Source organism: Caretta caretta, chromosome 6, assembly GCF_965140235.1.
Source record: "Caretta caretta isolate rCarCar2 chromosome 6, rCarCar1.hap1, whole genome shotgun sequence".
NCBI classification, from domain to species: Eukaryota; Metazoa; Chordata; order Testudines; family Cheloniidae; genus Caretta; species Caretta caretta.
The window spans coordinates 61,032,438-61,049,186 of NC_134211.1; the positions used below are offsets into that span (position 1 = coordinate 61,032,438).

At 41.3% G+C, this 16,749-nt stretch overlaps 1 protein-coding gene across 26 annotated transcripts in view; it reads left to right on the forward strand.

The window, feature by feature from the left end:
- The window catches only part of GPHN (gephyrin), a 587,889-nt gene that overhangs the window by 290,264 nt on the left and 280,876 nt on the right, over positions 1 to 16,749 (forward strand). For all 26 annotated transcript variants that reach the window (XM_048851950.2, XM_048851956.2, XM_048851955.2 and 23 more), the window contains one exon: positions 15,663 to 15,755. In XM_048851950.2, coding sequence (XP_048707907.1) covers positions 15,663 to 15,755 — 93 coding nt within the window. The remainder of the gene's footprint in view (positions 1 to 15,662; positions 15,756 to 16,749) is intronic.

The following is a 16,749-nucleotide window of genomic DNA, read 5'->3' on the forward strand; positions in this document are numbered from 1 at the left end:
TATGTTATAGAAGGCACTGGTGAGACCTCACCTGGAATAGTGTGTGCAGTTCTGGTCTCCCATGTTTAAGAAGGATGAATTCAAACTGGAACAGGTACAGAGAAGGGCTACTAGGATGATCCGAGGAATGGAAAACCTGTCTTATGAAAGGAGACTCAAGGAGCTTGGTTTGTTTAGCCTAACCAAAAGAAGGCTGAAGGGAGATATGATTGCTCGCTATAAATATATCAGAGGGATAAATACCGGAGAGAGAGAGGAATTATTCAAGCTCAGTACCAATGCGGACACAAGAACAAATGGATATAAACTGGCCACCAGGAAATTTAGACAAGAAATTAGATGAAAGTTTCGAACCATCAGAGAAGTGAAGTTCTGGAACAGCCTTCCAAGGGAGGCAGTGGGGGCAAAAGACCGATATGGCTTCAAGATTAAGCGCATAAGTCTATGGAGGAGATGGTATGATGGGATAACATGATTATGGCAATTAATTGATCTTTGACTATTCGTGGTAAATAGGCCCAGTGGCCTGTGATGGGATGTTAGATGGGATGGGATCTGAGCTACTACAGAGAATTCTTTCCTGGGCATCTGGCTGGTGAGTCTTGCCCACATGCTGAGGGTTCATCTGATCGCCATATTTGGGGTCAGGAAGGAATTTTCCTCCAGGGCAGATTGAAAGAGGCCCTGGGGGGTTTTCGCCTTCCTCTGCAGCGTGGGGCACGGGTCACTTGCTGGAGGATTCTCTGCTCCTTAAAGTCTTTAAACCATGATCTGAGGACCTTAATAGCTCAGGCATAGGTGAGAGGTTTATTGCAGGAGTGGGTGGGTGAGATTCTGTGGCCTGTGTGGTGCAGGAGGTCAGACTAGATGATCATAATGGTCCCTTCCGACCTTAAAGTCTGAGTCTATGAGGACTCAGTTAATAAAGAACTAAAGGGAGATAATGTAATTAATGCAACTCAGCATAGGTTTTTGGAAAATAGAGCCTCTCAATCTAACTTATGGCACCTTAGAGACTATCAAATTTATTTGAGCATAGGCTTTCGTGAGCTACAGCTCACTTCATCGGATGCATGCAGTGGAAAATACAGTGGGGAGATTTATATACACAGAGAACATGAAACAATGGGTGTTACTATACACACTGTAACAAGAGTGATCAGGTAAGGTGAGCTATTACCAGCAGGAGAGCGGGGGTGGGGGATGGGGAACCTTTTGTAGTGATAATCAATGGGCCATTTCCAGGAGTTGACAAGAACGTCTGAGGAACAGTGACGGGAGGGGGGGAAATAAACATGGGGAAATAGTTTTACTTTGTGTAATGACACATCCACTCCCAGTCTTTATTCAAGCCTAAGTTAACTGTATCCAGTTTGCCAATTAATTCCAATTCAGCAGTCTCTCGCTGGAGTCTGTTTTTGAAGTTTTTTTCGTTGAAGAATTGCCACTTTTAGGTCTGTAGTCGAGTGACCGAAGAGATTGAAGTGTTCTCCGACTGGTTTTTAAATGTTATAATTCTTGACATCTGATTTGTGTACATTTATTCTTTTATGTAGAGACTGTCCAGTTTGGCCAATGTACATGGCAGAGGGGCATTGCTGGCACATGATGGTGTTTATCACATTGGTAGATGTGCAGGTGAGCGAGCCTCTGATAGAGTGGCTGATGTGATTAGGCCCTATGATGGTGACCCCTGAATAGATATGTGGACACAATTTATAACGCGCTTTGTTGCAAGGATAGGTTCCTGGGTTAGTGTTTTGTTGTGTGGTTGCTGGTGAGTATTTGCTTCAGGTTGGGGGGCTGTCTGTAAGCAAGGACTGGCCTGTCTCCCAAGATCTGTGAGAGTGATGGGTCGTCCTTCAGGATAGGTTGTAGATCCTTGATGATGCGTTGGAGAGATTTTAATTGGGGGCTGAAGGTGATGGCGAGTGGCGTTCTGTTATTTTCTTTGTTGGGCCTGTCCTGTAGTAGGTAACTTCTGGGTACTCTTCTGGCTCTGTCAATCTGTTTCTTCACTTCAGCAGGTGGGTACTGTAGTTGTAAGAACGCTTGATAGAGATCTTGTAGGTGTTTGTCTCTGTCTAAGGCATTGGAGCAAATTCGGTTGTATCCTAGAGCTTGGCTGTAGACGTTGGATCATGTGGTATGGTCTGGATGAAAGCTGGAGGCATGTAGGTAGGCATAGCAGTCAGTAGGTTTCCGGTATACGGTGGTGTTTATGTGACCATCGCTTATTAGCACCGTAGTGTCCAGGAAGTGGATCTCTTGTGTGGATTGGTCCAGGCTGAGGTTGATGGTGGGATGGAAATTGTTGAAATCATGGTGGAATTCCTCAAGGGCTTCTTTTCCATGGGTCCAGATGATGAAGATGTCATCAATGTAGCGCAAGTAGAGTAGGGGCATTAGGGGACGAGAGCTGAGGAAGCGTTGTTCTAAGTCAGCCATAAAAATATTGGCATGCTGTGGGGCCATGTGGGTACCCAAGGCAGTGCCGCTGATTTGAAGGTATACATTGTCCCCAAATGTGAAATAGTTATGGGTTAGGACAAAGTCACGAAGTTCAGCCACCAGGTTTGCCGTGACATTATCAGGGATACTGTTCCTGATGGCTTGTAGTCCATCTTTGTGTGGAATGTTGGTGTAGAGGACTTCTACATTCATAGTGGCCAGGATGGTGTTATCAGGAAGATCACCGATGGATTGTAGTTTCCTCAGGAAGTCAGTGGTGTCTCGAAAATAGCTGGGAGTGCTGGTAGCGTAGGGCCCGAGGAGGGAGTCTACATAGCCAGACAATCCTGCTGTCAGGGTGCCAATGCCTGAGATGATGGGGCATCCAGGATTTCCAGGTTTATGGATCTTGGGTAGCAGAGAGAATACCCCTGGTAGGGGTTCTAGGGGTTTTCTCTATGTTTTTCCCCCCCTCTCCCCCCCACTCTCCTGCTGGTAATAGCTCACCTTTCCTGATCACTCTTGTTACAGTGTGTATGGTAACACCCATTGTTTCATGTTCTCTGTGTATATAAATCTCCCCACTGTATTTTCCACTGCATGCATCCGATGAAGTGAGCTGTAGCTCATGAAAGCTTATGCTCAAATAAATTTGTTAGTCTCTAAGGTGCCACAAGTACTCCTTTTCTTTTTGCAGATCCAGATTAACACGGCTGCTGCTCTGAAATCAATCTAACTTGATTTTTTTTATTAGATGACAAGTTTGGTTGATAATGGAATGTTGACATAATCTATTTAAACTTCTATAAGGTGTTTGACTTGTTACCACATAACATTTTGATTAGAAACTAGAATAATATAAAATTAACATGGCACACATTAAATGGATTAAAAACTGGCTGATATGTCTCCAAATGTAACTGTTAACAGGGAATCATCAGCAAGTGGGTCCTTTTCCAGTTGTGGCCTTCAGGGATTGGTTCTTGGCTATGAATTATTTAACATTTTTGTCAATGGAAGGAGACATAAAATCATCACTGATTAAGTTTGCAGATGACCCAAAAATTGGGGGAATGGTAAATAATAAAGAGGACAGTCACTGATTCAGAGCAATCTGGATATCTTGCTAAACTGGGCACAAGCAAACAATATGCATTTTAATATGGCTAAATTTAAATGTATACATCTAGGAACAAAGAATGTAGGAAGCAGTGACTCTGGAAGAGAGTTGGGCATCCTGGTGGATAATCAGCTGAACATGATCTCCCAGTGTGATGCTATGTCCAAAATCGCTAATGCAATGCTTGGATGCATAAACAGGGAATTCTCGAGTAGCAGTAAAGAGATTATTTTACCTCTGTATGTGGCACTGGTTTGACTGCTGCTGGATACTGTGTCTATATCTGTTGTCAACAATTCAAGAAAGATGTTGATAAATTGGAGGAGGTTCAGAGAAGAGCCATGAGAATGATTAAAGAATTAGGAAACCTGCCTCATAGTGATAGACTAAAGGAGCTCAATCTATTTAACTTAACAAAGAGAAGGTTAAGGGGTGACTTGATTATAGTCTGTAAGTACCTACACGAGGAACAAATATTTAATAATGGGGTCATTAATCTACCAGATAAAGGTATAACATGATCCAATGGCTGGAAGTTGAAGCTAGATAAATTTAGACTGGAAATAAGGTGTACATTTTTAATGGTGAGAATAATCAACCATTGGAATAATTTACCAAGCGTCTTGGTGGATTCTCCATCCCTGTCAATTTTTAAATAAAGATTGGATTTTTTTTCTAAAATATGTGCTCTAGGAAATATTTTGGGGAAGTTTTGTGGTCTGTGTTATACAGAATGTCAGACTAGATGATCACAGTGGTTCCTTCTGGCCTTAGAATCTCTGAAACTATGTTTCTCCATGGTTGCAGAAGCATTAATATCTCCCATTGGTTCCTTCTTGTATCCAAGATCAGAACAGTAATCAGAAGCGGAGTCAGATCATGGACAATCTCAGTTCCAACCTTCTCCCCCAAATGAACTTTCAGGCTCTCAGCCAATTCTTGAGAAACCTTACTATGATTATTACAAACCAGATCCTCATCTGGGATATTGGTCTGAATGGAAAATCCCACTATGATATAGACTACCTTCATGGCAGACCCAACCTCTTTGCACAGATCCACAACAAATGCAAATCATCAGGCTTATGCAGCCTCCAGCACCATTGGAACTGGATTCTTTAAATCCACGATCAGCGATCTGATGTTATTAACCAGACAAAGTGAAAAATCTCTGGCAATTCACCAATAATCATTTTCAGATGTTGAAGAGCAAGTGGTCATTCAGGAATTCCCAGAGTTAGATCCTGAAATGGATGTGTAAAGGTCACCAGACAGAAATGTGAGGATTTATTCAGCCACTTGTCTTTCGCAGGATACTGTAGCTTTCTGAGAGTTAATGCAGAGAATGGCTGCTACTTTGAAGCTACTTACCTCCACTGAGGAGGTAACAGCCCACCCAATTTTTGACATCTTGGGTAATCAGTCTTCAGGCAGAATATCATTACCATTCTTGGGTGACTTCTACAACCTGAAAGATCAATCTGGGCAAATCCTTGTTCCAGTCCAACCTGTATCCAAAAAAGTGGACAAACTGTATCAAGAAGAGTTTTCATATTTTCATACACACCCATCATCTAATTCTGCAGTAGTCAAACACAAGTTACTGGGCCCAATACAGAGGAAACTGGGTTAAATCTGTAGTCTGTATTATACAGGAGGTCAGATTAGATGACCTACTGATCCCTTCTGCCTTAAAATCTGTGAATCTATTAATGTAAATATAGCTGTGAAAGCAGGTTGGGGACTTATAATCAGGAAGAAGAGAAGCAAAGAATGTAGGAAGATATCTTTGCATTGGTGAAATCAGCAATTTGATCATGAGAAAATTCTACCACAGATGAGTTGCAAAGTCCTAAGTAACCAATATAAAACTGAAATCAGTTCAGCTCTGGGCAATGCATAAACAGGAAACCCAGCAAGTCATTTGAGGTTATGAAGAGAGCAAAGTGAATTGTTATCTGATGGCTAAGCACAAAGAGAAAATTATGTAAAAGAGCCAGAAAGCATGACTAATGAACATGTGCCAAGTAAGTATTAAACTGATCTATATCATGCATATACATCAAGAGCCCTTGGAATAGGGAATGATCTCAAAAAGTAGAATACACTTAGCAGCGATGCTCACAGGAGTTCCATTTGCCATTGATCAAAACTGAGCTTTAGAAAAGTGTCAGCAAAGATTCTTGAATGCCATTGAAAAAAGAGAAAAAAAACCTGTTCTCTAGATGAAGGAGAAATCAAAGAAATCAAGCAGGATGTTCAAAAGGAGTAAGAGGTGAAGTGAAAATAAAATGGAGTGGTAAAACTAAGACACACAACGTAGCTACTGAAGTGGAGGAAGCAGCCCTAAGAAATGGGCTAATAAAATTTTACACCAGTTCTGAGCTTAAGCGTCAAAGGTCAACTGGGTAGATGCTTTATTTCTGTGTATCACAAAAATATAGCAACCATTAGTGATTCAAGCACTTCAGTGAAGTACTAAATAGGTCAGAAGCACAATTGTGATTTGATTTTCTGGAGTAAAAATTAGTCTAGAAGAACCAAAAATAAAGCACATTTTTCTTTGCCTGACCCTTTCACCACAGAAGCAGGGGAGAGCTGAGTATTAAAAATATATTTATTTTTCATAATTGTTACAAAGGACAAAGATTTTTATTGGATTCATTTTTCTACACGTGCTGCAGTTTCTGAATGTAATTGTGATTTTTACAAATATGTTTCCAGAGCAAGATCCTCCACTGGTATGAAATATAATGATTGTATTGACTTCTATGGAACAACATTGATTTACATAATCTGTGGATTTACCCCTCAATTTTAGTTTGTAAGGAACATCTGAATTGTAAGCAAAGTCACAAAATATAAAGGAGAGATGTACAAATATTATTCCAAGGAGTCTTGTTTGTTTGAGGTTTATAAAATTGTTTTTGTAGCACCACTAAAGAGTTCTGCCAAATAGCATGTTCCTGACCTGGAGGGACCATAGTCTGAAAACACAGCAAGTACAATTCTATGCAAGGCACGCAAAAAGGAGGCTGTAAGCCCCTTTCTCTCTCCTGCCCTTAGTTGCAGTGCAGATTGAAACTCTTGTTTTCAGGTGATTACAACTTTTTAAAAATGTTATTGAGGGGGGCTGTACTTTTAAATTGGAAATACTATTCTGAGTAATTTTTAGAGATTTCTAAAATTGATTTTTCTTGTTTTTCTCCCTCTCTAATGTCTCAGCAGTGGGATTTGGTACTAAAGGAGCCTACATTTACAGGCAGAGAGATATGAAAAGTAGTACCAGTAAAATCAACAGTTTGGGAGGAAGGGTTAAAGTGCTTCTTGTGTGGAGAGGAATGGATGAGAATTTCCAGTTCTCAGTGTTCCAGGGTTAACTGGTAAACCCTAGTGTTCTGTGAGTGTATAAAGATGAAGTGTTTTTACTGTAATTTGGATGAACACATAATTACAACCTGTTATCATTTCTCTCAGTATTTTGGAAATCAGAAAATAAATACATGTAAGATCAACATAGGTTAAATTTCTTTGTGGTTTTAAAGATCTATGTGGTCCCCAATTAAAGCTTCTGAAGTAGAATAAAGCTCTGGTTTTATGACCAGGCAAATCACTGTTGCTACCACCGTTATATAATTGCAACGAATGTTATACGAAGTATGATGCAAGGCCAGAAAGGCTTAAGCATCCTGCAGGATAAATGACCCAGATTCAACCTTCAGAGACATGTCAGAAAAGTATGTAAATGGTAATTAAGGCCATTCCATGTTAGATAGACTAGAACTTTGAAATGAAAACCTGTATTGTTAGAGAATTAACGGTGATACTAATTGTATGTGTTTACTTATATCTGGTTAGATGTTACCCATGTAAACAGACAGTTCCTGTCTGTCACTATCCTCACACGTTCTTGTCAACTTCTGGAAATGGCCCAGCTTGATTATCACTACAAAAGGTCCCCCCTTCCCCCCACCCGCTCTCCTGCTGGTAATAGCTCACCTTACCTGATCACTCTTGTTACAGTGTGTATGGTAACACCCACTGTTTCATGTTCTCTGTGTATATAAATCTCCCCCCTGTATTTTCCACTGAATGCATCCGATGAAGTGAGTTGTAGCTCACGAAAGCTTATGCTCAAATAAATTGGTTAGTCTCTAAGGTGCCACAAGTACTCCTTTTCTTTTTGCATGTTATAAAGGAACTGATTTTTCTTTAGTGTAGGCAATAGGTAAGAATTATAATTGTACCTCAGCATATTTATGGAACAGCTACAATATCTAGTTACTCACTGTTTAGTTTATATAAAGAACAGTTTTAAAAAAAATTATTTATCTTTGGCTGCATTGTATGATGTCACATTAAATTTATTCTTTTCTTTTTTAGCAATGCCTTAAAATGTGGTCAGTGGCTACGTCTACACTTGGAACTGGAGATGTAATTCTCAGCTTGAATAGAGATACACACACTAGATCTCATCGAGCTAACAGGCTAAAAATAGAAGTGTAATCACTGTAGCAATGGGCAGTGGCAAATGGTACCAGTAAAGTACTGGTATGGGCTAGCCACCTTGAATACAAACCTAACTAGACCCTGTGGGTTCATACGTGGGTGGCTACCTTGATTACAAACCTAACTAGACCCTGTGGGTACATACGTGGGTGGCTACCTAGTGCTGCTGCTCACCTCTGTATATGCTGCCATGGGTATACTATTATTTTTAGCACCCTTGCTGTCATTCAAGTAGCATATGTTTACTTAAACTGAGAATCACATCTCCAGCTCCAAGTATAGACATAGCTAATATGTCACTGAACTATGGCAAAACTGAAGCTCATGAAATACGTATTCTATAAAGCTGATCGTAGTTGGCAGGTTTTCTTTTGTCTAAATAAGATTATGAAATGGAGATACTGTGTTAAGAAAACTAATACAAATCCCCCTTCCTCCTATTCTGATACTGACAGATTTTGCTCAGTGATAATGAGTTTTTTTGAAACTGTGCAATACAAAACTTTGCACACAAAAAAAAATTACTCCACTGAAGTCCTGTTGAGTCATCATATGAGACTTACTGTTATTGAAAGTCCTTGAGACAAATACTGTTGCTAGATGATAAAGAAGCTCTGACAAAATGTTATCTATTTAAAAAAAAAACAAATTGTTCCTATCTGTTTTGCTGATGAACACCTTAGATTATTAAAATTGAAGGAATTTTAAAGTGTAATCTGCTTTTTACTACTGATTTTGGGAGGGGGAACATTTCACTCAGTTTGGAAGATCAAATTTCGTAACTGCTGAGTTATGTGCTGCTCCATGTGTGATATTTTATGCACATTATTTAATATTCTTATATTGAAATAAATTGCATATAACTATAAACGTCTGCTTTAAAAAAGGTCAGTCTGTCTAACCACCAGTGCAGATGGGGAGGTTTCTTGCCCAAATGAAAATGACCATCCCCAGAGAGGAGGAGGGGACAAAAGAATTTTTGTCAACTACTTACAAGGGACAGCTCGAGGGGCAGAGCTGGGAGTAATGTCAAAGCTGCCGTAATGGTGCCAGAAGGGGACACCAAGCCCAGAATCATGGGCAGTGCCCTCTACTCCCTCAAGCTGTTGAGGGAGCCAGTGAATGCTACCTAGTCAAACTGTGCCCAAACGTCTGCATGTGTAAGGTCAAGGGAAGCAGCCACAAAGTCACAGAGAGCCTCCCGAAGGTTAAAGGCATCAGCTTGATAGCCTTAGTGAAGGAAATCCTCTGCATCAGCATCTCATTCCAGAGTCAGGTCCCCTTCTCAACCTCAGAAGAGGAATATATCTCCACCTCATTTTATGCAACCACTCTAGAACTATCTATTCATGCTTTGGAAAAGAGATCACAAGCAGATGACCATCCAACTCCTGTATATGTATCTTCTCCAGATGAGGCAATCATGCCTGGATTGTGGCTTCCACTCCAGATGGCTGTATGACATTCCAGAACCTACCTATTAAGGAGAATTGCTACCACATTAGAGATTCTGGGCAAGATAGTTAAGAAAAATGCTACAAATTTCTCAACATCATCCATACCTCGGTTCCTGGACATCTTGCTTTACCTATCAGTGATGGATTATCAGATCCTGCCAAGCTACTCTGGCAAATGCCTGCTTCTGAACCTGCAACATCGGAGAGAGCAGACCTCCACAGCCAAGTTTCCTCACAGGGATTTGAAGTTTTACAGTCGTTCAACACCTGGTTCACTGATGGTTGCCACAGCCAATGAACACACATGTCAGGGTCAAGAAAGGTCCATTCCTAAAAATAGACGCCCCAAACAGTTGAACTTATTTGGATGGGAGAATTGTTCTACTTCTAGCCTCCAAATGAGAATTGCCAGTTACCAAGTCTTGTTAGCAAAATACAATTTTATTAATTGACTCAGGGTCAAAATTACATAAAAGATTCCTCAGGGCAATAAGGAGAAGGTTAAGAACAGCAGAAACAGCTTGCATATCGATGGTGACCTCATTCGCAATGAAGAGTCTCCAGGCTCCATTCCTTAGGGCTCCCTAAGGAAGTTCATTTAACAATTGAGGCTCTCCCATTTTAGGGATGTGAACATTTTAATTCTAAAATTAAGGCATTTGAGGCATTACATACCCTGAAAGACTCTTCTACAATGTTGAGATTTTTTCAGGCTCTAAACCCCTGCTTCCAAGTAGAAGCATTATAGACAACAACCTCAATAGCAACAGTCTTCCATTCCCTATAAACAGATGGAAATGCCTAGAAAATGTTAGAAATTTCCTAGAAGAAAATCTGTGTCCACCACCATATCAACTCACCCGCCTCCATCTACATCTAGATAGCAGCTTTGTCTGCTTGGTCAAGATCACTATTCATCCCGTCATATCCCATTCTTTTGGGAACCATTTATATCATTTCTATGAGTTCTGGAATACCATTACTACTGACAGGTTTTAGAAAAAGTAGAGGTGGGCTAGACCATCGACTTTCAGACCCTTCAGGGATCCTTCTCAGGAGAGCGTGCTACATCAAAAGGTGCAATAACTTCTGACTGTCAGAGCAGTAGAAGTTGTTCCTCAATAGCACAGGGCAAGGAAATGTTATTCTCTTATTTTCTCATTCCCAAAAAGATGGGAGTGTGAAGACTTATTTTGAGCCTAAGACAGCTAAATACATTAATGAGAAAGCTCAACTTCAGGATAATGTCCCTAGCTTCTATTATTCCATCCCTAAATCCAAATGATTGGTATGCCACACTCTTATCTTTGGGATGCCTGTTTCCATACCACTATTTTCCAGGCTCACAGGAGATATCTCAGGTTCCAAATGGACAGTTGCCATTACCAGCACAGAGTATTACCATCCAGGGTTTTCATGAAATGCCTCGCAGTAGTGGCAGCTTCCTCAGAATTCTCATACTTGCAGAATTGGCTCATTCACAGGAAATTGCACCATTAAGTAGCAGACTTCATTCAGCAGCCTCTGAATCTATTTAACAGGTAGGCCTGAAAGTAAACAAAGACAAGTCAACACTGACTCTAACTTAAAAAGAAGAATTCACAGGACCGATTCTGGACTCCATGATAGTGATGTCTTCTCTATCTTCAGAAAGATTTCAAGCCATTCTGGATCTACGTACCCCTTCCCAGACTCCAGAACATCAATTAGAATGTGCCACAGACTGCTAGGCCACATTACATCATGCACCTCCATGCCTCAGCATGCCAAACCTCATATGTGCTGCGTGGAAGGGTGGTTGAAGGCTGTATATCAGCAGACATCAACTGGAAATGCTAGTTCACATTCCACCATGAATCTTATCATTAAAGTGGTGGTTGGACCCCACAAAAGTTTGCAATAGATTCCATTCCTGTATGCACACTTCCATCTAAAACTGGAGATGAATGCCATTTGAATGCAAATACCAGGGTTATGGACTCCTCAAGAGGAAAAGCTTCACATAAATGTCCTGGATTTAAAAGCCATGTATTAAACATGCTCAGTTTTCCTCCCAGCCATCAAGGGTCTTACTGTACAAGTCATGACGAATAGCACTATGATCGTGTTTTATATAAATAATCAGGATGGCGCAAGATCTACTCCACTATGTCAAGAGGCTGTATGACTTTGGAACTTCTGCATCCACCATGAGGGCAACTGAGGGAAGTTCATCTACCAGGAATACAGAACATACTGGTAGATCACTTTGGCAGACAAATTGTAGATGACCACAAGTGGTCCATAAATGACAGTGATTCTGTAAATTATATCCCACCAATGGAGTCTCCTGACTATAGACCTGTTTGCTACCAGAGAGAACTGAACTGGAAGTGTCTTTGCTTCTGCTTCAGAAAGGGTCAGAGCCATCTGTTTTCAATGTATTCCTGATCGCATGGTCCTTAGGCCTTCTGTTACGCATTTTCTCTGATTCCATTAATACCCAGGATTCTCAGAAAGCTCAAGCAGGAATCCGACAAAATGATCGTGATAGCCCCAGCCTGTCCAAGGCAATTTTGGTACCTGTATCTCTGAAATCTCTCCATTCAATCTCTGATACACTTATCTCTAAAACAAGACCTGGTACATCAGAGTTGTGGCCAAGTCCTGCATCCTGATCCATACGCTCTTCATCTCGTGGCATGAACGCTAGCTAACTGATTTAATCAGAAAGAATATGTTCCTCAGAGGTTAAAAACATTCTCATGCGCAGCAAAAAGGATTCTAACAGACACATTTATTCTCCAAAATAGAAGACGTTTTCAATATGGGGGTGAAGCAGCCTTGTACAACCTCCTTGGTTGTAAAACAGGAGAAATCATAGTTGCCTGCCTCCTGGCCTAGATCAGTAATACGGGTTGTGAGCTGCACAGAAATGTTAACAGCACTTAGTCAAAGAGATGAGATCAGAATCCATGGTCTCCTAGCTGCCAATCTAATGTACCTTCCTACAGGCCAAAGGGTATTGTGTAAGTCTCTCTCTGTGTCTATCTTACCTGAGATGTGGGCAGGCTTGACAGATCTGCCAAATGCAAGGATCATGCATGGGGCATAACACTTTGCAGGTCTGAAACTAGATTGTTCACTTTCACTCTCTAATTTTCAGGCAAATCCATGACAATTAGAGATGTGAAGAGAAAGATAATTCCATTTTATGGAGGATTTAATTATTTTGTAATTTGGTTTCCTTCTGATTTGGAATGGTATCAGAGGCAGTCCATATGGCAGACTACCTCAGACCCAGGAAACTGTAGAATCACCAACTTTGAGGCAGTCTGCATGGCTGCTGAGGAACTGGTCAGGTGATCTGGCAGAAAACCAGGTAGGTTTTAAAACCTGCTGGGCAGATGGGATTCCATTGGACCCTTACCTGGGTTCTAGTGGAACTCTGGTGAAATCCAAACATCTTGGCAATTTTTTTCAATTTTGACAAATAGGCAAATTTTGATGAGAAAATGTTTTGATGAGCTTTTCCAATCAGCTCTAATAGCAATGTTGTATTTGGGTTTCCAGTATTACAGGGAAAGGTTCAAATAAAACTATTTTAATTTAATTGGGGGAAAAGAAGTTTCATGAAAAATTTACCATAGGATTTGTAAAATTCTTTTTAAATAAAATTATATTAAACCTACATCTGGGGTGTAAGCTAAATTGATGGCATTCTTTCAAAACATTATCGTTCGTTTCATGACCATCAATACTATTTTAGCCTTTTTCAAACTCAAGACCATATTCACATCTAATCTCATGTTTCAGATCATCACCTTATCAGTCTCCAGCAGTCACAAAAAATAGTTCTTCCTTTCCCTATATAACATTATAGAAAAATGACAGTGCATTCACCTTTTTCTGAGGAATCAAGTCCAACTGCTAGGGTAGGGATCTCTGACTAAATGAAATGCTAGTCTGAATGGTTTTGAGATACTATGATGATGGGCACATTAGAAATGCTGAAGATAAATAGATGCATAGTGTCATTTATGAGAGGGGAAAGATATTTTGCCACTTCTTGCAGAGAAGTCTGGTATGATTGCTGTAGCAGCGTCTGGATTCATTAGTAAGTACTGGTCCCCCAATCCAACTTAATTTGAGAAGAAATATCTGAATAATATTTGTTAACAAATAAAACCATCTCTGATGGCCTAGAAATTCACTTTAAAAAACTACACTAACAAGTTTTATTAAAGGGACAATGCAAACCTATAAAGACCAGTTTAGATGGGAACATCCCATGAAACATGTCATGTAATACCTAGTTCTAAGAAGACACCATATGAATGGCTTCAGTTTGCTCCCTATTGTAGGTTTTGAAGCACATACAGTATGATCATGCCTGAACCATGTGCATTTCCTGCCTATATAGAGTTTGTGGTACAGTCCATGTGTTGGTTTAAAATGCAGTTTTGATAGAAAATACAAATTCTGTTTTATTTGAATGCAATTTTCATCATGGAGCTATGAGTTTTCTCAGTCCAGTCTTGGAATCATACTCTACTGCAGAGGTGGGCAAACTACTGCCCACGGGTCACATCCTGCCCGCTGGACCCTCCTGCCTGGCCCCTGAGCTCCTGGCCTGGGAGGCTAGTCACCGGCCCCTCCCCTGCTGTCCCTCATCACCCACAGCCTCAGCTCACTGCACCGCTGGCACAATGCTCTGGGCGACAGGGGTGCAAGCTCTTGCCAGGCAGTGCATCTGTAGAGCCGCAGCCTGACCTGGTGCTCTGTGCTGCGCAGTGGTGCGGTTGGCTCCAGCCGGGCGGCACGACTGCCTGTCCTGGTGCTCTGGGCAGTGCGACTGTAGCGCCACCAGCCAGGTGCTCCAGGCAGTGCGGTAAGGGGGCAGGGAGCAGGGGGTGTTGGATAGAGGGCAGGGAAGTTCGGGGTGATGGTTAGGGGGCGGTGGTGTGGTTAGGGGTCGGAGTAGTCAGAGGGCAGGGAACAAGGGGGTTGAATGGGGGCAGGGGCCCTCTGGGGTGAGTCAGGAAGGAGGGGGAGTTGGATGGGGCAGTCGGGGGCAAGGGTTCCAGGGCGGTCAGGGAGAAGGGGTGGTTGGATGGGGCAGGGGTCCCGGGGGGGCAGTCAGGAATGAGAGGAGGGGTTGGATGGGGCAGTGGGGGGGGGTCCAGGGCGGTCAGGGGACAGGGTGGGGTGGATGGGGCAGGGGTCCTGTGGGGGCCGTCAGGGGGCGAGAAGCAGGGGGTGGGTCAGATAGGCGGCGGGGATGGGGACACGCCTGGCTGTTTGGGGAAGCACAGCCTCCCCTAACCAGCCTTCCATACAATTTCGGAAACCCGATGTGGCCCTCAGGCCGAAAAGTTTGCCCGCCCCTGCTCTACTGGGTCCTTGAAAGTGTTGATGTGTAGTAGGGAGCAGAGAAAAGGTGAGCAAGAAGCAGTAATCACCTTTCTGCTGCTGTTTTAGACATACAGCATTCGCTTAATTTGTATTCTTGAATCTTTCCACCAAGAAGCTTACAGCAGTGTTGCTCTCATAATCATCAGGCCATTCCAGTTGAAATTAGAGCATGGAAACCACAGTCACCATGAGAAATATATATGTAGTGTATTGACATATGCTGGGGAGATTAGGCCCAGATCCTCAAAGGCATCTAGATTCCTAACTTCTATTGAAACGAATGGAAGTTAAGAACCTGTAAATACCTTTGAGGATATGAGTCTATATTTGTATTCAGACCTATGTTGGAATATATATGTGTGTGTGTAGTTCAGTATTATAATAAAAAGTTATTAAAGTGTTAAAATTACAATTTTTTTATTTTTCGTTTGGGACGATTTCCAATATTGATTTCCATTGAGAATCAATATCAATTTTCATTTCCAAAACACATTGGTATTGGTGCCCAAATTACTTTGTCATATATTTATTGGTCATAAAGACAAAAAGAGAGAGAGAGAAAAAAGTGGCCATATAAATTGTCATGTGGAATGTCTTAAAAATTCTCTCCATTGAATATATGAATCCAAGTTTAATTATTGGTACTTGAAGATTTTTAAGCCTTAGGAATTTTTCAGATTTCTATATTAACATTATATGCCAAATCTGATAGTGGTGATATTCTCTTTCAGGAGACACTGATAGACTGGTGTGATGAAAAGGAACTTAACTTGATTTTGACAACTGGAGGAACAGGATTTGCACCACGAGATGTCACTCCAGAGGTGAGATATCCTGGATTCACAGCAGTCTGCCCTTCAGCACATAAACTTCCTGGCTGTTAGAAATTTCCTTCATTGCCCTGATTCTGCAGTATCTCTGGACAGATTGGGTGATACACAGCAAAGGAGCAGTAGCAGCAGTAGGGAACAAGTACAGATGAATATTTCTCATAGCTCACATTGTGAACTCCTGTCTTCAGAGGACCAAAAAAAAGGCTTTTTGACTGAAACTTGCCATTGGACAGAATAGAGTTCCATCCCGCATACAAAAATAAAAAATACTATAGTATTCAGGAGTAATGTTCCTAAACACTATGTTTAATTATTCTACTATACAGTTACTCTAGTGCTAATAGAGGGTACAATGTGACCTGCACTATGTGCCTGCAAAAGGGAGAAAGGAGATATAAGACACCCTTTTTATTCTCCAGTGTTGGCTATACACATTTCAGGTCACAGTATGTGTGGTAGGGAGGGAAGAGAAGCCTCTGCAAGGCTGGTACTGCCCTTCCTACACTGGCAGCCAGAACTTTGACACTATGCCTGCTCTGCAGTGTTGAGAAGGCAGAGGTAGAAGGAATCTGCACTAGGTAAAAGGCTGGCACAGTTTCCTTCTGTCCTGGAGCAAGTAGGGAATCAGGAACTATACTGTGACATTCATGGATCACGATGTGATTTCTCTTCTACTCCCAGGAGAGCGCAGCTACATACTGGCTCTTGCTTGGGGCTTATGGTAAAACCACAATCTACTCCACTGTTTTGAACCATACAATATAATTCCCAGACAGATATGGAGATTAAAGTAGAGTTAGGGTTGAGAGTATATTTCAGTAACTTAAAGGGAAAAACATTACAGAGAAGTGGTAATTGACTCAAGACCAAACATTACAAACCCAAGAAATTCGGAGTTAAGGTTACTTTTAAAAGACATCCAAATACATTAAGGTAAGAAAGTCACAATAAAGGCAACAAAAAAACTTTTAACTCTGCATTCTTG